The 25592-nt window shown below is 34.9% G+C and overlaps 1 protein-coding gene across 1 annotated transcript in view; it reads left to right on the forward strand.

Annotated features, from left to right (window-relative positions):
• LOC126106844 (collagenase-like) overlaps positions 1 to 25592 on the forward strand; it is a 170334-nt gene that overhangs the window by 40962 nt on the left and 103780 nt on the right. Inside the window, exon 3 of the mRNA XM_049913239.1 lies at positions 487 to 656. Coding sequence (XP_049769196.1) covers positions 487 to 656 — 170 coding nt within the window. The remainder of the gene's footprint in view (positions 1 to 486; positions 657 to 25592) is intronic.

Below are 25592 nucleotides of genomic sequence, written 5' to 3' on the forward strand. Positions count from 1 at the left end.
TTTTCTTTCAAATACAATGTGTAAATATCCATAATCTATTTTGTAATCATTTTGTAATCCTAACCAAGTCATAGACAATATATTATTTGTAGTCAGGTAGATAAGATACAGCTTCTATACTAACTTTTCCACAATTTTCGAAAATGCTAACAACAGTGATTTTGAGCAGGAATTTGAGTGCTATTCTTCATTTCCTTACGTAATGGCTTACCTTCAGCATATTTAAACCATTTCTGAAATATTCCACAGATGAATCACTCATTACACAAATAACTTATTGTGTTACTAAACTCAGAAGAACATTGTTAAGTTACGTTGTTGATATTGTATTGTGTTTGTGGATGTCTCCTGATACAGTTTTACTAGAGAGTAGTTGTGTTTTCTTCTGTTCTGTAATGTCTGTGGCACTGATTACCATGAGCTATCAGTAAAAATTATTTACATCGTCTGTCTGCTTTGCAATTGAAAATAGATTAATTCTTGCAGCTTTGACAAGTTCATCATTCGCCTGGGAACCGTTCATCGGACTAAGAACGAGACCACAGCCTGGGTCATTGCCGCCCACTGGTCTGTAGCCCACCCGGACTACACAACGGAGGCCTATTTGAGTCACAACGTGGCTGTAGTATTCCTGCCCAAGAAAGCTCCTCTCAGCAGTAAGTAGTAGAGCAGCGCTCTTACTTCATAGAGAGAGCGACATACATACAGATATATACATTGGTAAATTGACAGACAGAAAGCGACAGAGACAGTAGTGATTAACGAAAGTCATCTGCGAAAGTCTGGCAAAGGAGTGTGTACGGTCTGAAACCTATAGTTTCTTTTTACACAGTTCAGTCACATTAATGTGGCCATCACCTATGTTCAACGTCAGTACAATAATCAGTCACAGATGGCAGGTGGCAGCATTAACAGTGGAGGGCATATAAAAATTGTTGGGTGGGGGAGAGGGATTGAAAAAAGTGCAGGTGTCATAATGGGGAAATGGATCGATTTGCCTGACATCCAAAAGGGCTTGATCATTGCTTTTTGGGACAAGAGTGGAAGCGCTTCCCAAACGGCTAGTTTTGTTAACTGTCCACATGCCGCCATTGTTAAAGTACAACATGCATGGCTTAATGGCGCTATCCAAAACTGGTGGTAAGGCATCTGCTGTGCACCATGGACCATATATGAACGATGACTGCGGCAAATAGATGTGCATGTGTTGAGCAACTGGTCATCCAGATAAACCAAGGGGCTACCATCAGTGTCTCCTCAATAACCGTTCAGCGAATGTTGATATATATATGGGTCTCTGCAGCAGACGACTGGTTCATGCAGTCATGCTGCTTGCTCTTCATTGGTGACAGAGGCTGGAATTTGTACGCCAATACCGAAACTGGACGTCCAGTGAGTGGGGACAGTCAGCCTTTCCAGATAAAGCTCGCCTTATATTCCATCAGGCAGTTGGGCTGTACAGCGTGAAACGTCTGAAAGTAAACGCCATGCAACCATCTGTAGAAGGGTCTGCGCCAGAGAACAGTGTTGCGGTCTCAGAAGAGTTTTTGCGGCATTACGTGGGTGATCTCGTCATTCTAGAAGCCACAATGGATCAACACAAGCATGCTTCTATCCTTGGGAGCCACGTCCACCACTACATGCAGTTCCTTTTTCCTCGACCTATGGCACCTACCAGCAGGGCAATGCAGCGTGGCACACAGCTCACAACGTGTGTTCATGAGCAGCAGTATCATGACAGGTGTTCACGTCAATGTGACTGCACGGTGTAATATAATACATAGATACTTTTTTTCAGTTCTTTGTTTACTCAGGCTATTTTTATGCTGTTTTGTAGAAATTATCTGATTGTTCTACAATGAGTGAGGACTGGATGACATTAGAATAAATGTAAATCATGGAAGAATCGACAGGTATGCACATTTTATTTCTATCTGTGAAATCATGGGCTACATTCAATAAAGTGTTGCTCTACGTTGTCCATTGTAACATGCTAGGCCTGTTTACAAGGTAAGCAAGGAGTTGCTGTTTGATGTGGGCTCACCTGAGATCATCTGATCTGTGATATTGCACTGCAAGTTTCTTGTAATCCTAAACATTCTTGATTGGGTGTATGTCAGCAGATATCTCAGACCATTCCACAAGTAGTGAACTCCCATGAGGATGCAATAGGTTTTATAATTTTTCACTGATAACAGATGTGAAACCAAATAAATCTAATAAATATTGGTACTTCATCCAAAGTAAAAACTACCAAACAATAATACCTCCCCTTCCAGCCTATATAGCGATCAGTTAAGAGACAGAAGAAAGCACCTAATATCGTTTCCATGGTTTTGATGCCACTGGAGTGTACCACCAGTCCAAGTGACCTGTCACTGTGCCTTTGAAATCCACTAATATTATTATTTACCCTCCCCCCCCCCCACACACTCCCAATCTATGAGAAGATTCTTGTGTACTAGATGCATTTTCAAGGATTCAGAAGATACTTTCTACACCACAGCAAGGGCGTGATATGAATTGCAAAGTTGTTCACTACTTGTAGCGCTGAATTGGAAAGTTGTTCACTATTTGCAGCTCTTTTCACGAGTTACTTGCTGAACTGCGTCGCATCTTTTCGCTGTTACAGTTTGCAGTGGTTGACGCCAAGCACTGTCATCAGTGAGTTAATGGCTGCAATTGATTGTCATAATGGTGCCATTTTCCCTCATACATAGATTCTCACAGCATGCACCAGACAAGGTGGCATGACATAATCCCAGTGTTTGAATTGCAGAGTCAAAGTGTACTTTGACTTGAGGTACCCTGGAAATAACTCTGAACCAAATGCGATGTTTGCCCGTCTTCCGCTCAGCTGTCACGCTGACAGCTTGTGCAAGGGCCACGAACGTTCCAGCTGCAGGGGAACTGATAACCAAGCAGTTTTCTCCCTCTGACCCCTTACACCAACTAACCAGCCAATCAGCTACAGTGGTAGTGTAAGTATAGGCATTTTGACACAGGTAGAACCTCCACAGACGTCCTACTTGACTCGGAAATCGGTTGTTGGCCTTATTTCATTACTGATGTTCTTGGACTACTGACATCAACAATGACATCACCTTTATCAGTGGGAATTCATGAACCTTCCTAATTTTCAACGAATGGTAGTCAGTGGGACACACTTCAACTGTTTTTGGGAGATCTGTTTTGGTTCAGTGTCAGGAAAGGGCAAACACTTAAAGGCAGGGTCTTTTAACTGTCGGCAGCTCGAACATACAGCGAATGACAGCAGCAAGAAACAGGAATGGATGCCAGATGCACTCAGTCTGTATGCCTCTTGGCCTCATTCAACATGTTGAAAAGGCAATTCCAACAGCTATTGACGGAACAAGGTACAACCAAATGCAGACTTTGGCGCACATTACAATAAATTCTTGGGTCATTCCAGCGAATGACAGACAAGGTTGAGAAGACCAACCTTGTGTCTGGACTTTCAACGAAGCTCACAATTTGCAGCAATGTCTGCAGAACTGATCGTGGCACTTTGGTAGTGAGCAGAGTGGAAGGACTGAACCAGAGACTTCGACAGTTGTGTGAAAAGTTCGGCTGAGACTTCCTGGACTTGCTCCATGGGGTTCAGAACTGTAGGGTCCCTCTAAAACGGTCTCGTGTGCACTACACATCAGGGTCTGCTACTCAGGTAGCTGCCTATGTATGACCTGCAGACAAGGCTGTTTAGATTAGGCGATTCTCCATCCAATTCAGATAACGACAGCTGTAGGAAGCAGATAAATATCAGTGTAAGATCCAAAGCAATGCCACCCACAAGTATTAAAATACTAATGGTAAACTGCTGAAGCATTCGCAACAATGTAGTAGAGCTTCAAATGCCCATGAAATGCAGTAAAGCTCTCATAATACTAGGTACAGAAACTTGAAACTTATAGCAGTGAGACTTTTGGGGAAAATTTAAGTGTGTAGGGATAGGCAAATGGAAAACAGAGGCGGTGTATTTGTTGCAGCAGACAACAAACTCATATCCACTGAGGTAAAAATTGGAGCTGCAAGTGAGATTGTTCGGAGAACACTCAGTGTCAAGTGTGTGCATAAAGTGATAATTGGATTCTTCTATCGCCCACCAGATTCATCTCCTGATATAACCGAAAACTTTAAAGAAAACCTCGGTTCACCTGCACATAAATTCGCCAGTCACACTGTCATCAGCTGCAGAGACTTTAATCATCCAACAATTAATTTGCAAAATGACAGTTCTGTTAGTTGTGTGCGTGATTACCAAATGCCTTCTCTGAAATCTGCCTATAACAGGTAGTTAGTAGCCTCACTCATGGAAATACATTGGATCTAATGGCAACAAATAGACATGACCGCTTTGAGGATGTACACATCGGAACTGGTATCAGTAACCATGACACAGTTGTGCCAACAGTAATTACCAAAATACAAAGGATAACTAAAACATGTAGTAAGATATACACGTTCCATAAACTACATAAAAATATCAGTAATGTCATATCTCAATCAGGAACTTCAAACTTTCAGCAAAGGGCATGAACATGCAGAGGCTAAAATTTAAACGTATAGTGGAACATGCACTGATATACATGTAAACAGTAGAACCTTCCCTGGTATACAGCCACTGTAAAGGAAATCCTAAAAAAAAAAAAAAAAAAAATAGAAATTACTGCGTAATGGGTGTAAAACAAAGTGTAGGGCTATAGATCGAGAGATGCTCAGTAAAATACATTTGGCTGTCAAGAGAGCAACGTGTGATGCGTACAGTGACTACGCCGTCAGAATATTGTCAAGTGATCTTTCACAGAATGCAAGGAAATTCTCGTCATACGTAAAGGCTGTCCATGACACCAGAGTTAGTGTCAAGTCCCTAGCGAATGAGAAGGAACAGAAATTGAAGGTAGCAAAGCAAAAGCTGAAATGTTTAACTTCGTTTTAAAGTGTTCTTCTACAAAGGAAAACCCAGGAGAGTTTCCCCAGTTTAGTCCTCGTACCACTGAGAAGATGAATGAAATAAGTATTAGTGTCAGTGGTGTTGAGAAACTGCTGAAAAGGTTAAAACTGAACAAATCTCCAGGGCTGGATGAAATCCCTGTCAGATTCCACACTGAATTTGCGCCTAAGTTGGCCCCTATCACAGATCCGTTGAACAAAAAACCATGCCCCATTCATGAAAAGAGGCACAGGTCGCACTTGACTACAAGGAGGGTAGTAGAAGTGATCCACAAAACTACCGTCCAGTATAACTGACATCGATTTGTTGTAGAATCCTAGAAAATATTCTGAAGTTATGGGAGATATCTTGAACAGAATGACCACCTCATTGCCAACCAGCATGGACTTCGGAAACATCGATTATGTAAAAGCCAACTCGAACTTCCCTCGCATGAGATACTAAAAGCTTTGGATGAAGGCATCAGGTAGATACTGTATTTCTAGATTTCCGGGATGCATTTGAGTCAGTACCACACCTACGCTTATTGTCAAAACAAAGATCATATGCGGCATCAAGTGAAATTTATGACTGCGTTGAGACTTTGTGGTGGGGAGGACACAACTTGTTATCTTGGATGGAGACTCACTGTCAGATGTAGAAGCAACTTTGGGAGTGCCAAGGGAAGTGTGTTGGAACCCTTCCGTTTCATGTTGTACACCAATGACCTCGCAGACTATATCAATAGTAAAATCAATCTTTTTAAAGTTGATGCAGTTATCTACACTGAAGACCCTAAAAAACTGATACACCTGCCTAATATCGTGTAGGGCCCCCGTGATCACGCAGAAGTGCCACAATATGACATGACAGGGACTCGAATACTGTCTGAGTTAGTGCTCAAGGGCACTGACATGATGAATCCTGCAGGGCTGTACATAAATCAAATCCTTAAGATTACGAGGGGTTGAACATATCTTCTGAACAGCATGTTGCAAGGCATCTCTGATATGCTCAATAATGTTCATGTCTGGGGGGTTTGGTGGCCAGCGGAAGTATTTAAACTCAGAAGCGTGTTCTTGGAGCTACGCTGTAGCAATTCTGGACGTGTATGGTGTCCTGCTGGAATTGCCCAAGTCTGTCGGAATGCACAATGGACATGAATGGATGCAGGTGATCAGACTGGATGCTTATCTACATGTCACCCATCAGAGTGTCACAGTTGTATCTAGACGTATCTGGGGTCCCATATCACTCCAACTGCACACACCCCACACCATTACAGAGCCTCCACCAGCTTGAACAGCGGGGTCCAGGGATTCATGAGGTTGTCTGCATACCCGCACGCATCAATCCACTCAATTCAATTTGAAACGAGACTCGTCCGACCAGGCAACGCGTTTCCAGTCATCAACAGTCCACTGTCGGTGTTGACAGTTCTAAGCAAGGTGTAAAGTTTCGTGTTGTGTAGTCATCCAGGGTACACAAGTGGGCCTTTGGCTCAAAAAGCACACATCGATGATGTTTCGTTGAATGGTTTACACCCTGACACTTGTTAAAGCATTGACATTTGCAGCAATTTGTGGAAGGGTTGCACTTCCGTCACGTTGAACGATTCTCTTGAGATGTCGTTGTTACCGTTCTTGCAGGATCTTTTTTCAGCCGTAACGATGTCGGAGATATGATGTTTTACTGCATTCCTGATATTCACGGAAAACTCGTGAAATGTTCTTACGGGAAAATCCTCACTTCATCGCTACCTTGAAGACACTGTGTCCCATCGCTCGTGCGCTGTCTATAACACCAGTTTCAAAATAAATTAAATCTTGATAATCTGCCATTGCAGAATCAGTAACCGACCATATAACTGCGCCAGATACTTGTTGTCTTATATACAGGGTTATTACAAATGATTGAAGCGATTTCACAGCTCTACAATAACTTTATTATTTGAGATATTTTCACAATGCTTTGCACACACATACAAAAACTCAAAAAGTTTTTTTAGGCATTCACAAATGTTCGATATGTGCCCCTTTAGTGATTCGGCAGACATCAAGCCGATAATCAAGTTCCTCCCACACTCGGCGCAGCATGTCCCCATCAATGAGTTCGAAAGCATCGTTGATGCGAGCTCGCAGTTCTGGCACTTTTCTTGGTAGAGGAGGTTTAAACACTGAATCTTTCACATAACCCCACAGAAAGAAATCGCGTGGGGTTAAGTCGGGAGAGCGTGGAGGCCATGACATGAATTGCTGATCATGATCTCCACCATGACCGATCCATCGGTTTTCCAATCTCCTGTTTAAGAAATGCCGAACATCATGATGGAAGTGCGATGGAGCACCATCCTGTTGAAAGATGAAGTCGGCGCTGTCGGTCTCCAGTTGTGGCATGAGCCAATTTTCCGCGGGCTACGCTCGAAACTTGCCCGCACGCGTTCAACCGTTTCTTCGCTCACTGCAGACCGACCCGTTGATTTCCCCTTACAGAGGCATCCAGAAGATTTAAACTGCGCATACCATCGCCGAATGGAGTTAGCAGTTGGTGGATCTTTGTTGAACTTCGTCCTGAAGTGTCGTTGCACTGTTATGACTGACTGATGTGAGTGCATTTCAAGCACGACATACGCTTTCGCGGCTCCTGTCGCCATTTTGTCTCACTGCGCTCTCGAGCGCTCTGACGGCAGAAACCTGAAGTGCGGCTTCAGCCGAACAAAACTTTATGAGTTTTTCTACGTATCTGTAGTGTGTCGTGACCATATGTCAATGAATGGAGCTACAGTGAATTTATGAAATCGCTTCAATCATTTGTAATAGCCCTGTAGGCATTTCCGACGGCAGAGCCGTATTCTGCCAATTTGCATATCTCTGTATTTGAATACGCATGCTTATACCAGTTTTCTAGGTGCTTCAGTGCATAATGAAATAATGATTAAAAGAAGCTGCGTAAACATTCAGTGAGATCTTGATAAGGTGTCAAAGTGGTACAGATTGGCAATGTGCTTTAAATGTTTAGAAACGTAAAGTGTTCACTTCATAAAACGAAAAATGTAGTAGCCAACGACTATAACATCAGTGAGTCACTATTAGAATATGCCAACTAAGATAAATACCTGGATGTAACACTTCATAGGGATATGAAATGGAATGATGACATAGGTTCAGTCATGGATAAAGCAAGTGGAAGATTTCAGTTTATTGGTACAATACGGGGGAAGTACAAGCAATTACTCGTGCGACTGGTTCTAGAATATTGCTCAACCTGTACCATATAGGACTAACATGGGATATTGGACGTGTACAGAGAAGGGGAACACAAATGGTCACAGGTTTGTTTAACCTGTTGGAGAGTCTCACAGATATACTGAACGAAATGAACTGGAGTACTCTTGGAGATAGACTGTCCTGAGAATGTCTACTAACAAAGATTCAAAAACCAGCTTTAAATGATTACTCTGGGTACATACTACAACCTCCTATGTATCGTTCACATAGGAATTGTGAGGACAGTATTAGAATAATTACTGCCCACATAGTTGCAATCAAACAATCATTCTTCCTGCTCTCCATATACGGAACAGAAAGAAACCCTAATAACTGGAACAATGAGACATACCCTCTACCATGCGCCTCACTGTGGTCTGCAGAGTATAGATGTAGTTATAGCACAGTATTAAATATGCAGGAGAAAAACAAAAATACAAGGTTGCAGAAATAGCGCAATAGTGTTAGTGGGAAATTAAAAACCATGTCTGGCACTATCTGACATAATTTATGTACAGGCCAATTGTGTACTTTATACCTGTCACTTTCCTTTTTCCAACCAATTAAAGTAGAATATTAAAATAATGCACAGAAATCACACCTTGTCCATAAAATTTACATTGAATTGTTTGATGACAGACTACATAACATACTACATCTCTCTAATCTCCTTCTGTCATAGCCTAGAATTTTAGTCACCATTAAAATGAAAAGAGCAAACTACACAGTAGTGTCCCATCTGGTCTGTGGTCGAAACTAGCCAAACGAACATAGTTATTTATGAAAAACTGCATGATACATGTCTCTCGCCTCCTCTAGTCAGAGTCTAAAATTACCATTACAATGTAACTCCATCTACCCTGTTCTCAGAAGTATCCCAACTATTATATGATAAATACGTTAAGTATTTAAATTGCTGAAATATCGAAAATTTTGTCAACTATGTTTACATTACTGGCTTCCAAAAATAAGTCTACAGACTGGCCCACCTATCATGTTGGCAATTTCTGTTCGAAGCTATATATCATATATCATTCACCATGCAATACTGGAACCGATATGTAACATATTCTCTGTAAATCATTAAAAACCGATGTTTGCCTGTAACACAGATATAATGACTTGGGAATATGTGGTGGTCGAACAGTTTTACCTGAAATAGTATTCTGTATACACTGAAATTGCAAAATGAAATCAACTCTTCTTTCACATCCCAGTTGCTTCCTCTCACAAATAGATGGTCCACTGTTAAAATGCGACAAAAGTTCGCTGTCTGTACCATGAGGTGTTCTTACTGTTAATAACTGTAGTCTGTGCAGAGTAGTCATATCTATGGTCCACACATCTTTTAGCATGCAACAGAGTCTTATGTTAATTATTCAGCACTACTATGAGATCACAATATTCCAAAATGTCTGCAAAACTCGCCGATAAGCAAAAGTAGAATATTTGCAGCAGTTTTCTTTGGAACTGGATGGATCTCAAATTAATTGCTTTGCCTCATCTATGATGTCACAATATTTTTAAATGCATCAGAAAATATAATGATTATGTTGCAGCAGTATCTAAACGCCTAAACTGCTTTTAGTATGTTGCACCGATATCTAAATGCCTAAAGGGTATTCAGACTGTGCAAAAAATGAATTTGTTATGTTTAGATCAAAATTATTTTCCAAACATGTCTCATAATAATTGTGAAATCTTAAGTATGAGTCATGTGGAGGAGGGGAGAATGAAGATAAAGTTTTCCTAGGAAAATTCAATCGTTAACAACTGTTGCCTAAAGTTATTGGGATCTAGTTGAGGTTAAGTACAAGGAAATCTTTGTAGGTGTCAAATTATTTACTTCACCTCAGCTATGACGCCACAGTATTCTAAAAATGTGTTAGCAATATGCTGTTGCAATAGTATCTATAAGCTGAGTCCAGAAAGTAAATTTACCCATGATGTTTCCTTCAATGTAGATGTATGTAGATGGGAAAAGTGCACATTCGCTAGAGCTCTCTCATGTGCCAAACAAATGATGGCTGGAGAGGTCCCGCTTGTTGCCAGTACCGCGGCAGCAGTACCCCGAAATGCCATTCCTGTTCGCTCTCCAGACATCCTCGAGGTTCCTTGTTCTTTAACGCACAAAACTTAGCGCCCATCGAAATTCATTGTCAGCTTTGTCAGGTCTTTGGGCAGAACAGCATGAGCAGATGATGCACAGCTGGTGAAGGTTTTTTTTCTGAAAGGTACCGTAGTCAAAATATCCATGATGAAGAGCACAGTGTGTAACAGTTCTTCATCAGTGATCACCCGGTTCAAGTGGTGTGGCGGAATATCCCGGAGAACCGTTGCTTCACGATTACTGAGCTCAACAGCCAGTTTCCGCAGGTATCGCGATCCTTGATGCACAAAACTGTTACTATGCACTTGCTGTTGAATAAATTGTGTGAAAGGTCGGTGCCAAAAAACCTAACACGCGAGTACAAAAGTAGTATGAGGGTACATGCAGTGTGCTAGGGTGTTTAATGATCAAACGCACCCCACCCGTCAAAGTAGATAAAAAAATTAAATCAATAAAATGATATTTGAAATTGAAGGGGTGAGCAAAACGCTGAACCTTAATTTGTCATAAATATTATGATGCTTTACTCTAGTATGCTCAGTAGTACTAAATGGGTCACTTGAGTGCGCTAGGAGATACGAGGATGAGTCAAATGAAAACCTTAAATTTGTAATAACAAATCGAAATATTCCGCCGTTATCCTGTAAGTTGGTAAGCATGCTACGAACAGCGTGCAGAATGGCCTGTAAGTGGCACCATAGTGCAGATGCACACATACCGTCGCAGTATCAGTATAAATATGACTGTCCCACTTGCGACTTTGCACCAGGGAAGAACAGCGTTCTATTATTCGGTTTTTGCGTAGTTAAGGTGTAAAACCTATTGAAATTCATCGACGAATGAAGGTTCAGTACGGTGATGCATGTTTGTCACAGCAGCAAGTCTGCAAATGGAGTAGGAAGTTAGAAAATGGTGAGACATCGGTGGAAGATGCTCCTCGTCCAGGTAAGACACAACGAGTTGTCACTCCACAGAACATTGCACCAGTTGAAGCCATAGTGAACGAAAACCGCCGAGTGACACTGAATGACATTGCAGCATGTTTACAAATTTGTCATGGGTCAGCACACTACGTTGTGCGTGATGTGCTCCAGTTTCACAAAGTGGCTGCAAGATGGGTGCCACGGCAGCTGACTCCTGAAATGAGAGAACGACATGTTGATGCTTGTGAAGAACTTCTTCGCGCTTTGAACGAGAAGGTGATGGCTTCCTTGCAAGAATCGTTACTGGGAACGAAACCTGAGTTCACTTCCACCAACCAGAAACGAAGAGAGCGAGCAAGGAATGGCGCCAGTTCTCATCACCAAAACCGAAGGAATTTCGAACAGAACCATCAGCAGGGAAGGTTATGCTGACTCTCTTTTGGGTCGAAAAAGGCGTCACTTTGGAGCATTACATGGCCAGAGGGACCACTGTCACCAGTGCATCGTACACAGATCTCCTAAAAAATCATCTGCGGCCTGCAATCAAATCAAAGCCACGTGGATTGCTGTCAGCAGGTGCCCTTTTGCAACATGACAATGCAAGGCCCCACACTGCCTGTACAACAGTTGCAACAATCACAGACCTGCATTTTGAGAGTCTTCCTCATCCACCGTACTCACCAGACCTTGCCCCAAGTGATTTCCATATGTCTGGACCACTCAAAGACGAAATGGGAGGAAGAGACACGCCATGTGGTGCATGAGTGGTTGCACAGACTACCAAAAGAATTTTTTTCGAATGGAATTTATGCGCTTTGTAAGCGCTGGAGGACTTGCACTGAGCGTAGGGGAGAGTATGTTGAAAAGCGATACTGCTTTGTACCACTTCTGCACAATGAATAACATTTTTAAAATTTTTTATGGTTTTCATTTGACTCACCCTTATAATTCAATGGGCAAACAGAATCCACTTATGAAACTAAATACACAAAGTAAATTAATTAAAATAAGTTTAAAAACTTATAGGATGCTACTCATGTAATAGAAAAATTATTTTAATCTTATTAATATTTATCAATAAAATAAACATATTTTAATTTCTTATTGAACTGTATCAGAATTTTCTAGAACAACTCTTCTGACATACTGAAATAAGAATCCTTTCTTAGCCTGTAAATTTACTAAATTTTTAGTATAAACATCTCCAATGATCTGACTTTATTGTAGTTTTATCTTTTTCTTCACCTTTCTCTCAAATAATCTGATCACAGATTTTCTATTCAGATTTTGAATACTCTTATAATTTAATGTGAATCCCTTTACCTTCATCTCTGTTTTTTTATCATTTTGTCATAATAATAACTTTTTGGGTCAGTTGAAACCCGGTCTGTAATCCAGTTATTTTCTAATTCATCAGTGCATTCGCCTAACATACTATATACTTCCACAGAACTTTCACCAAATCAATATATGCTACACTATCTGTATCAAAATATATAACAGATGCTCATAGTTTATGTAACATATCGTACAATCTAAGCCAAGCATTTGATGTAGTGAAGGCAGCTATAAAAATATCTTTAGCTGTACTATTTTACACATAATAATCCTTGAAATTGAACTTCATCTGAACCATATTGACATTAATAAAATTGATATCTCTATTATCCACTCAATCATCCAATAATATCTTGTAAAATAGCTATAAATTTGTTACATATGTAGACTGACACATTTTTGCGTTTTCCCAAATTTACCCCATAATGAATTAAGACATATCTTAGCAACAGCTCGTTTTCCTGGATTTTCCAGGATCTACCACAGTACCTAATTTCTCTTAAACTGTTTTGACATAGTCTTCATCAGTTTCAAAATCATTAGGACTGGGTTCTAATTTAATTTTCATAAAATCTTTCACATAATTTTTTGACAAGATTTTGCCTTTATTTCTAAAATCCCACTCTTCATAGACATCTAAAATTTTATATCCTTTTTCTACAGATATTTTCACTTCATCAGTGGTCCAAGTACCAATACAACTACTTTCATTATCATTGTCATTGCATTTATTTATTTTTTCTTGAGTCCATTTTACACACAAAGGAAACACCTGTTTTTCATTTATTCTTACTGATAGAACAGGATGATACAATCCTTTAGGTGGCATTCTTTACATTTTATTAAACCATATCAATTATAAGAATAATATCTTCATCCACATATTTTTCTCAGATGTTGTTCAGAACAACAATTACAAAATTGCACAGTAGGATAAAGACTACATATGTCTATGTATTTTATTTTTATACTATCACCATTTACTTTAGCTCTTAATTTGTTTGACCACCATAAAAAGCTTCTCTTGAATTCAATGGTTTGACAACTTCTGGTAACTATTATACTCTGCTGAGTTAAGCCAATCATATTCCCGCATCTCCACTAGTTATTTCCTGCATTTCGTGTTTCTACACTTCTTGTTAAAGTCTTTTGGTAAAGATCATCCATTTTTCTTTATATTTATTGCTAATCATCTCACTTTTAAAAAATTTTACAATCATGCCATAAAAACGATGATATGGGTAAACAGTAATATTTTCTCTATTAGCTCCATCTACTTTTGCTCCAGCTATTTTTACTTCTCCACCACTAAAAGCACTGTTCAATCTTCCTATTGATTCCTTACTATAGTTTTCTTTTTGTTCTGTATCTTATACAGCGTTAATATTTTCAGGTTAATATTCAAATCTGTAAATAGCCATACAAACATATGATATCGTTAAATAACAGAAAGAATTAATATTAGCTATCTCTAGAAATTGTTTTCTTCATTACAAATAACCTCTTCTTACTATATTGACATCAGAATTACTGTATTTATTAATTTCTTTCTTCATATTGAACATATAATTTTCTTTAACTTTGGAGCTAAGCCACTTGAGAGATGCTTCACTATCTTTCAGTTTCATAGTGTATAATCATATCGAGTATCTGGAACTGGTCCAAAGTAATATTCATTTTCTTGTCTGTTGAATAGATCTGGAAAATATCTTTTCTTCAATTCTTTGAAATCAAATGTTTGAAAACTACTAAGTAAACCTTGTATAATATTAGTGATATCTATAGTTTGTAGACCTAACCCTTTGATCCCCAATAACATTAATTTACTTCCTGTGTAGACAATATATTGTTTTATTGTCTTTTCAATACTGTACATAAAAATGAATAGTGAATTGCATCCTTTAGCATAGTGAGCTATGAATGTGTAATGCTTGTTTTTTTCACATTTCGTCCAACTACAGAACTCATCACATGTCTCAAATTTATAAACACTATCTCCTTGAAAATATGTGAACTATTATGAGATTCACAGTATGTATACAATTTTCTTATTGAGCTTTAAAATCAAACCAGACATATCTTTCTGTGTTGGTGGAATTCACTCTCTTATGGGATCCAACTTCATAACACTCAAACTGTGTATCAGCAACTATCTTTCCACATTCACAGCATTGGTAAACATAAGTATCATTGAATACTCCATTAATATAGCAACCATTTTTATTACAATTTGGACAACCTTGTCTGCAGCTCATCAGGTAGCATTGCTACCTCTGGATCACAGGGTCCCAGGTTCGATTCCCAGCTGGGTTGGAGATTTTCTCTGCCTGGGGACTGGGTGTTTGTGTTGTCCTCCTCATTTCATCATCATTCTCATCATTCGTGACAGCAGTGAGATTGGACTGTGAAGAAAATTGAGCTGTGAACCAACTGGGCTTTTCTATTGGCGCTGATAACCATGCAGTTGAGCACGACACACACCAAACATCATCATCATTGGACAACCTCGCACTATGAAACCGTCATCAAATTTTCTTTCAGAAATACTCTTTTGCAATACAGATTATATGTAAGATTTATGATTTTCAATTTTCACTACTTGATTACAGTTTCTGCAAAGTTAAAAGCTATAGTTTTGTGGTTTAATCTCAAACAGATCTTTTTAAATCCTTCACATTTTTAAGCTGTTTCACAAACTTCTTGTGATTTTTTAAGCACTCTTCATTATAACAGTACATATTGCAGTTTTCAGAATATATCTAGTTTTCCACAGTTTCTGAACCTTTGTGTAGTATACAGATTTTACAGCCTATTTTACATTTCTGTTTATCTTTGTTTTTATTTGGTTTGTCACCTTTACCACATAAATATCATGATTCTAAGAAAGCATTCACACTGCTAATTACATAAGAATGGTTTGATCTTTATTCAGATATATCTTTATTTTTTTGTCGGGACCATTATAGATGACTGAATTGAAATTCTTAACACATACAACATTTATTTCAATGCACAACAATTCTTCAACATCTTTAATCTGATCTAAAGCAAAGCCTTCTTCGTTACATTCAACCAACTCACTACATAATATTTCACTTAACTCTTTTTGTAATCTCTGTTTATCTCCTTCTCTAATCTTCTTTTTGTTTGGTATGTTAATGTCACTATTATTTCTCAAGGACAACACAGATCATCATTAATATTAATTCTAGTAATACATCTTTAGTCTTTTTATCATCAGCTATATTTATTTTTTTTTACGTTTTCATCCTCTAGGAATAGCAATCATTTGCGTATTAGATGAGGCATCTGCTATGTAATTACTCTCATCAGACATTAATATATCTCTGATTTTATTGCAGAAAACTTGAACAGATTCTCAAGTATTCTTAGATGTTTACACCCTGCAGGCACTGGATAAAACATTTTTCGAGGTTATATTCAACCTACCTCATTTTCTATGATTAGTTCTTTATTGCTAGTTTAACCATAGAATTGAGAGCCATCATTATATAATCAGTTTTCTGACGAACGGTACCGAGTTTACCATCATTAAAGATAATTTTATACTCATGAGAAGAAAGCTTGAAATTTTCATTAAATGTCAAACTTATTTCTTTAATCTCAAATAAATGCTTTTTAGATGGCTCAGCCACTTTTTCTTGGTCATATAGTTCGGTACTGAATGGATAAATTTGATGTAGTCTCACTATTTTGTCTTCTCTATGTTGTCGAGTTTTTTCAATATCCTCATCAAATTTGAAAAAATAACTTATATTAGGTAATTGTTGTGGACTTGATGTAGTCTTCTGGATGAAGTTGAAACTCTAGTAACCCAATAGTATTAATTATCTCTTATTTCTTTAATTTGCTGTATCCTCTAATACTAAGATTTTTTGCTTGAGCTTTGAGTTACCTTGCGTTCAAATTATCCAGAGTCCTTGTATGTGGAGATAAATTACATGAAATAATTTAATTAATTAATTAATTTATTAAGGATAAAAAATTACGTTTGCAAAAAGTGAGAACGTTTGCAAAAAGTGAGAAATGAAAAAATGATGTCTTAATTAAATTTTACCTTCCATCAATTTTATATGGTTCACTGACTGTACATCTTTTTTTGAGATGACCTGTATTTATTTCTTTTCCACAATTACATCCCGTTTTTCTTTTTACCTTATCTTCCATTTGAAAAATCCTACATTTACTTAAATGTTTTTCCATAGATGTAGGAATTAGGTAAAAATAACTGAACTCTTTAATTTCTTGACAACCAATGTATTTTTTGGTGACTCATCACAATCACCATTCTCTATGGATAACAATATTTTAAATTGCTCCTCACATGAAATTTGTTTGATATATTTCTTATATTAATCAGATGTAGTAGCTTTTCCACACAAACAAAATGCTTTACTACATCTACTGTTTTCGTAGTTTCTAATACATTCCTTATAAATATGTGAATTTTTACCCTTTACAAGTTTATATAAGTGAAAGTTATCAACTGATTTCTCCAGTTCACAGTCTTTACGTTTCTTGACTTCCATTTATTAAGACTACTTTTCAATACTTACATGAAAATTAATCCTTAATAAATGAACCCACTTTCTTGTTGCTGTGGTCTAGATAATTGTATACATAAAATATTTACACCCTTAATTTTACCTTCACTATCATTTCTACTGTGTATTTTATATTTTATTTATGATTTTGCAGTACAATACACATTTCATGAAAAATAAATTGTGCACACACTTAAGGAAATTATTGTTAATACTTTTATCTAATATATTATTATTCTATACAAAGGGTGCCACTTACAGTGGCAGATGAAGTGGTTTCAGGTACATCTAATGTTATTTGCAATACAATGGATATATTAGAATTTATTCAGAAGAATAATTATAAATTAAATTTAAATACACAGTTTAAAGATATTCGGGATCCATTGTTTAAAGGGAAAAATATATTAACTACAAATGATATTTTAACTTTTCTGTATGGAATTCCTGATGGAAAAAATTTCCCACCTGGAGAAAGAGGTTATCTTAAATCTCTTAAAGTTAATGAAATACCAAACAAACAAATTAATTATGACAATACTTAAGCATTAGAATGTGAATACATTCAAAATTAAATTAAAACATTAAGACCAAATAATCTTGTTCAGATGAAATGTATTTCATGAAATATTGAAAATTTTAAAAATTTGGTAATGACACTCATTTCAAAACAGTATAAAAAAGTAATAAAATATTACATTCCTTTAGAACAAAATTACTCGATTATCTGAAGTATAAGGCAATTGTTGAAAAAGATAAATTGTAAAACATTATTGAACAACAGGCAATAGAAATACATGTAAAAGACCAAGAATGTCTAGAACTGAGAAATAGTTTCTGATGTAGCAGAGCTGAAGAAAGAACTATTTTCATTGCCACATCCAAGAAATATGCTAAGAAAAATTATTTTGGTGAAGTATTGTACAAAAATCATCTTTCAGGAAGATATTCCAGTTATAAAAGTGGAAGACCTAAAGAAAGTAAAATATTTTATGGTAGAATTTATAAATGTACAGATTATAAATTAGTAGATCATATGTTTAATATTTATTTTGTTGTACACAGAACAGATTAAAGTAAAGAAATGTACAATATTCACTTCAACAGTCTTATTTCATTTAGAAATAATGTGACCAGTCCAGTGATATTGTTGATGAAATAAATGAGAAGAGAAAAAAATATTTATTACGAAATTTTGAATGGACCACTAAAGAATTTTAATTTATGTAATATATTTTTATTCTATATAAATGGAGTCAATCATAGAATTTGTTAATAACAAGCTTGGAGATAATGGTAAGTAATCACTTGTGATTATTGGTGAAAATAATAGCCTGTGTCTTAAAGCAAAAGTTTGTGCTGAAATATTAGAATATAAAGACACTGACTATTCAGTTAGGCCACATGTGGATATATAAGATAAAATAACATTTAAAAATTTATACACCAAGGCCACCTCGGGATTATTAGTTAATAAAAAATCATCAATATTAATCAATGAATGGGGCTTACATTTTTTAATTTTGAAATCGCAAAACCAAGAAGCAAAGCATTCAGAAACTGGGTTACACAAGAAGTTTTACCTGCAATTCGCGAACATGGCAAATACAAGATTAGAAATGAAATTATAGATGTCTATAGAAATCAAATACATACAAGAATTAAGGTACAGAACAACTAGAGAATATAGATAAATTGTATGAAAAACGAGTAGAAAATTTGAGAGAAAGTGTTGATATGGCTTTTGATGAAATAAACAGAAGAAATGAAGAAATCAATACATTTTACGTCATATTGTTCATCAATTACATCATGCAAAAGTGAGACCTAATTTTGTTATTTCATGATGATATGATTTTAATTATGAGTATTATATTATCGATGCACGATTTAAAAATATGCAAAACAAAAAGATACTATCAGAAATCGACACCTAAATTGCTAAGTATTTTTAAGAACTAGTTATGTACCAAATTCAGTGAATTTGTATCATTGAATGAAAGATACATTAAGAAATAATTGCCATCGAAATTATTTCAATATTTTGTATAATCATCCTTAATAAGAATTGATTAAAGATATAAAGAATCTTCTTCACCAAAATTCATCTTAAAGAAAGTCAGCCACTGAAAAAACTCGTCCTCTGAAAATAAAAAAAGTAATAAAAATTACTTGTAATGGCGACAGGTGAAGCAGTGCTAGTTTAAGCAGGCTTAGTCCAGTTTCAAGCACTTCTATGAAAAATTTATTTGAATTTATAACAACATGATTTTTATAATGGTAAAGACGTTTGTCTGATAAATGATAAAGGGAATAATCCATGGTTTAAAGCTTAAGATGTGAGTGATATATTGGTATATTCTATCTCTAGAAAAGCTTTAGATGATAATGTTAAGGGAAAGTTATTAAAAGATACAGAGAATTAGTGTAACCAGCAGTGTCTTACTGATAAAGAAATGGCTACCTGTGTTCTGAAGAAAAGAAGAGAAGCCATTCAAAACTTAAGAGAACAAATCAATGAGGAAAATGAAATAATTAGAGGAATACAGCTGCATGTAGTTACACCAACTCAAGATTTTAATTTGCGACATGTTTCTTCTTTAAAATTATCTGATGATGAATATGAATATACTAATTAGTTCGTTAGAACACAATTAAGAAACGTATGAAACAGTTATATGTAATTTTAGATAGACATTCAGACTGTGAAGAAACATTGAGACTTGAATATGATCATAAGTTAATAAATTTATACCAAAGAATGAAAGAAAATTTAATGATTGTTTGTCAAAACATTTATTTTAATATTTTCAATGACTATACACAAGAAGAATTGATTAATGATTTAGTGAATCTTGATCAGACTGGATTAATATAAGTCTGTTTATTAACGTATTCATCAACAATACAAATTTCGTCTGCTTGAGAATTTAGAAGTAATTCAGACTTTCACCAGTTAAATGATATATGAATTTAGAGGGAGGTCTCTTCAATCAGACAAAATACAGGTAGAAAGAATAAATGTGAAAATATTTTCATTCTTAACTGTAGGAATTTATATAGAAGAGTTTTTATTAGTATTTTATAAAATTACTTCTGTTTTATTTACCCAACTATTATGTGATTTATCAAAACCCAACCATTTAACATAAACATTACCTCCATTCTTTCCCAAGACTTTTTCAACGAGATATACATCTGGATATTGTGGTTTCTATAATTCTTGTTCATAAAAATATCATTCGATATCATTCAATTTTTATGTGACTGGATAAGAATGAATAACATCTCAATTCTGAGAATTTCTGTTGACAATTAGCTGTAGAACCTATTTCCAAAAGTTCTTTAAGTTTACTAATTCTGACATTATCTCTTATTTTAAATTTCGCTTTTTCATTAGACACAATAGTAGTGGGTATATAATTCTTTTCCTTCACTTCTGTTGGTTTCATTTTTAGAGCTGTATGATTTGTGTTGTTATATTCATCAACTAATATCGAAACTAGTTCCACACATTTATAATTTCCTTCAAGAGAACATTTTTCCACACATTTTCTTTTAATGTTCTGTTAAATTGTGCAACAACAGATGCTTTTAATACACTAAAAGCTGAATAATGTTTAATGTTGTATGTTTTCGTTACTTCATGAAATTCTGTGTTATAAAATTCTTTGCCTTCTCTGTTTGTAAATTTCTAGGTTTTCTAGCAATGAATAATTTTTTGAAAGAATTAGCTATATTTTTCCCTGTTTTATTTGTAACTGGAATTGCCGAAGCAAATTTTGAAAAAACATCTATAACAGTTGATGAGTAATTATATCCTTTATTTATTTCGAAATTCATTTTAGTTTTCCAGAGTCCAATTCAGCTAAATCTGCTTGCTATAAATCAGCTATACCATGTGAAACAACACTTCTTCTTTCAAAAATTTTTCTCACTGGTTTATGTAATTCATTAATAAATTGATCATCAACATTAATCGATTCTGGTGACCTCCTTCACGTACAAAATTATTTAACGACGTTACTCTTTTTAGTTGTACATACTTACAAAGAACTTCAGTTCCTTGTCATTCATATTTCGTTGTTAGTCTATGAGGATTATGTGCTTTAATAAAATTATTATACTTCAAACAGTACAACTTAGTATGATTATCCAATTATATAGAATAAAAATAAGATTTAAATTATTTCACCAAATATAATTAACTTTGCATCAATTGGAACAGTTTTAACGGAATCTTTTAATCTTATAATGAGAAAGCTTGATCTGTTTGTTATTATTGACTGAGTAGGAGCCATTTCACACTGATTTTCGGAAACACTTTGTGCGGTATCAGAGTCATTAAAAGATAATATATTATTTATATTTCGACCAATAACAACAATTTTTTTGTAAATAAACTTGTACTCGAAATTGTGTTTATTTCGTATGCCTCCAGTCATAAAATTAAATGCAAGAATTTGTTTATCATACACTTTTTTAAAGGTTACTTAAATAGTTTAAGAACTGAATTAAACCTGTTTTTGAGAAATAATCTATAAAGCATTTTTCTGGTGTTTTTGTAAAGTAATCAGTTAGATTAGTTTTACTGACATAATTATTCAACTGTGTTAGAATTCTTGTATGTTTAGGATTTGTAACATTTCATAACTCATTCTGTAAATAATGTTCGTTCATTACATCCTTTGCATCAATTGGCTCATTAACATTCACAATTCTTCTACCTTTAAACGCAATATAATCTCTAATAATTTTGAAAATAGCATTAATTTTTTTCTTAAATTGTTGAATTACATTATTTGTTTGTGGATCTATTGATTTTTGATTGGAAATCTTTCAAATTTGAAATTAATTCATAGTTAAGTTTTGTATCTAATGATTAAAAATGTAAATCGTTATTGATCTTATTTGTAAAAATGTCTATTTATTATATTCAAAATATCATTTAACTTGTATTTATCTGGCAGCAGTTTTACCACAAATAGACATAAATGACCAAAATTACTTCATTTATGTTTTGTATTCTGTTAGCATTGTGGTACAGATCATTTTTTCCTAAATAATTAACTAGTTAAATTGCTGTATTACCACAAAATGAATTAAACAAATTTATATTAACATTCTTATAATAACAATGAGAACCAACATGATCAGATGTATCTAAATTAACTATTCCAGATTTGTATTCTCTAGGAATCATAAGTCACCAAAATATTTATTTTTTAAATGTTTAACTAATTTTTCTAAATCTAAATTACTTATGCATTAGCATAGAAATCAACTGCTCTTTGAAATTTTTTCTAGCACCAGTGTATTTCTTTTCCTTTACTTCATTATGTCTTTTCTGTTCTTCCAACTCTGTATCACCTTTTCTCTTGTTTATTACTGCATTTGAAATTGCTGCAGAACCACCAGCAAGGGAACCAATTATTGCAAAATAAGGTAATGTTGCTAGTAGCAACTGAAGAAATCTAGCTTTGTGTTGTTAGTCTTTTTCCTTCTTTCTTTTTTGTTACATATTCAATAATCTTTTTCACTACAGGAATTCCTAATGTAGTGAGTAACTTCAAACCAGTTTTTTCTCTTTCTTTCTCTTTTTTTTAACATTGGTTAAAAATGGTTCAATACTCCTTGTTTAATTTAATTTGAATTGATTTTGGTTTAGTTTTGCCATTTGGTAGCCATGTATAATCAGTTGTAACATTATTCGTTTATACAGATAAAAAATTTATAAGGATTAATATTTTTACACTCCCCAACGATTGTTATCCATGCCTAAGACAGTGCCAGCTGAAACAGGGTGAGGACAGTGTCCCACTTCTAATTCTAATGCAGCATTTGGCGAATCAGTTATTCATAAGTCACATTATCCTGTATTATTCTAGTTTTTGAACCTTTTCAGAATTTAGAAATTACCATAACTGATGACAATGGTAATCTGATTGACTTTAATGATAATCATGTAACAGTAATTTAAAAATGTCTTAATAAATTTTATCCTTGATAAATCATGAACAAAATAGAGAGTTATCTGTTTTACTCATTCCCAATCAATGAGAAGACTAAAAATAATCTGAATCTCCCCAACAAAAACAAAGAAATTAATATTGATGTTGGAAATGGATTGGTTCATCCCAACCATGCATAATTCTATATAAGTTTTAGTGATATTGCAGAAATGGTACAGATTACCCCTCATATGTTGCAAAACCCAATAAAAATTTGTTGATAACTATCTGCCAAAGTTGTTCGAGGTCACCAGTATAAAGAAAGGAAACAATATTTTGTCTAGAATGGAACATCCATTCGTTTCTTTATCTGTCTTTATCAGATTAACTTTGACTATAGCCAGTGATTTAACTATGGAATGTCATATCCTTAATAATGTGAGATTAAAAGAAAGGAAAATGAAGTGCTTTGTCCACTAGATTTGTTTGCTGGAATTTTCAAGAAGTTGCATGGGATGGAGAGTTAACAGTAATTTTTAATTAGAGTTCATGTGCTGGAGATGCTATTTGCTATTTTTAGATGGGCTGATAAAAATGGCATTGGAATTGAAGTAAAAGCTACACTAACCAAAAGAAGGTAAAATGGAGTGAAATCTATGGAAATTCGTGTTCTTATTGTAAAGTATGAACCAAAATATTCATATTTCTTTAAATCACAAACAGTTGACATAGCCATATTAGAGGTAAAAAGAAATTTTGAACTAGATATTACTAATTATTATAATTCTGCAGTATCAGATATGCCTTATTTTCGTTGTTTTCCAAACTAATCGAAAAAGTAAGCACCTAACGGTTTCTTCTTTATTCAGTCATGCTAAATTACAAAATATCTACGTGAAAAAAGTAAGAAATGAAGTGAATCCTCAAGAATTACGGAATCTTGATCCACCAAATAATTATCTGAGAGCATATGATGCTTTCCTCGATTTTAAGAGTGTCACTCAGTTGAATGATGATGTCAATGTAAATTCCTTGAGTTTTTTTATTGAAAATTGTCCTCTTTTTTTATAAATATGTCTAGGAGAATGAATATGCAAGCCATACAAAAAACTGCAATGAAACTAGTTGCTACTTTTAATGAGAAAATTCCGAAATATACAGTTGTTAACATAGTCATGCATAGCAAGAAAAATTTAACATATGATGCTCAGCATAGAAATTTGAGTAACAATTTTTAAAATTAATGTGTTTTATTGTATGGATATGCTACTGAAGAAGCTAAATAATACAATGAATAATTTTTTTAAGAATATTTGTGATCTAGAAGTAAATAAATAAATTGTATTAGATTACAAGGAGTGAATGTTTAAAAGGAAGAGAAAATTTGTATGGGGCCTGGTAGTAAATTTAAAATTATTTTGCCAGACAGGTTTGGGACTTTCAATTTTTTTGAATCAAGTAATATAAAAATAAAGTATAAAGGAATTGGGATAACTAAAATAATGATAGCGAATTCCATGATCTAGAGCTGATTGAATAATTTTTTATTTAATTTTTCATTCTTTTAGTTTTTTTTAATTTTTGGGTGCATTGTGTTTGCTCATTATATTATCTCCTAGTGCACTCAACCTGCACACTTACTCATACAAAGAAATATTTCTCATCAACCATATACAGCGTTTGGTAGACCAAACTATTCTGTACATGTTCCATTTTTTTAGCCTATTCAAGATTTACAAATTACTGTAACTGATAAAAATGATAATTTTATTGACTTTAATGTTGCTTATGTAACAGTAATTTTAGAAATGACTTAATAAATGTTATCCTTATTAAATCATGGACAAAATCGAGAGTTATCAGTTTACCCATTCCCACTGAATGAGAAGACTAAAAATAATCTCAATCCCCACAGCAAGAACACAGAGATTAATAAAAATATTGGAGATTATCAGTTTACATGAGCTTTAGTATTATTGCAGATGATGGTACTAAGTTTCCATCATATGATGCAAAATCGAATAAAAAATTAATTGATAACAATGTGTCAAAGCTGTTCAAGTACATCACCACAAAGAAATGAAACAATATTTGGTCTAGAATGTAGCATCCATTCATTTCTTCATCTGTCCTCGTGTGATGTAAAGAAGTAACGTGAGGAGGGAGTTAACAGTAATTTTTACTTGGAGTTCAAGTGCTGGAGATGCTATTCAAAGAATGCTATTCAAAGACAGGCTGAAACAATTCTGGAATGGAAATATCGAAAGTTCACTTCCAAAAGAAGGTAAAATCATAGTAGAATCTATGGAAATTCGTGCTCATGTCGCAAAATATGCACCAGAATATTCACTAGAGCTAGAAGAAGGAAGACTAAAATTTCCAAAAATTCTATTTTCTTTCTTTGAGTCACAAATAGTTGAAATAGCCGGATTAGAAGGAAAACGAAATTTTGAACAAGAAATTAGTAATTATTATAATTCCTCAGACT

The sequence above is a fragment of the Schistocerca cancellata genome, chromosome 10 (assembly GCF_023864275.1).
Source record: "Schistocerca cancellata isolate TAMUIC-IGC-003103 chromosome 10, iqSchCanc2.1, whole genome shotgun sequence".
Lineage (NCBI taxonomy): Eukaryota > Metazoa > Arthropoda > Insecta > Orthoptera > Acrididae > Schistocerca > Schistocerca cancellata.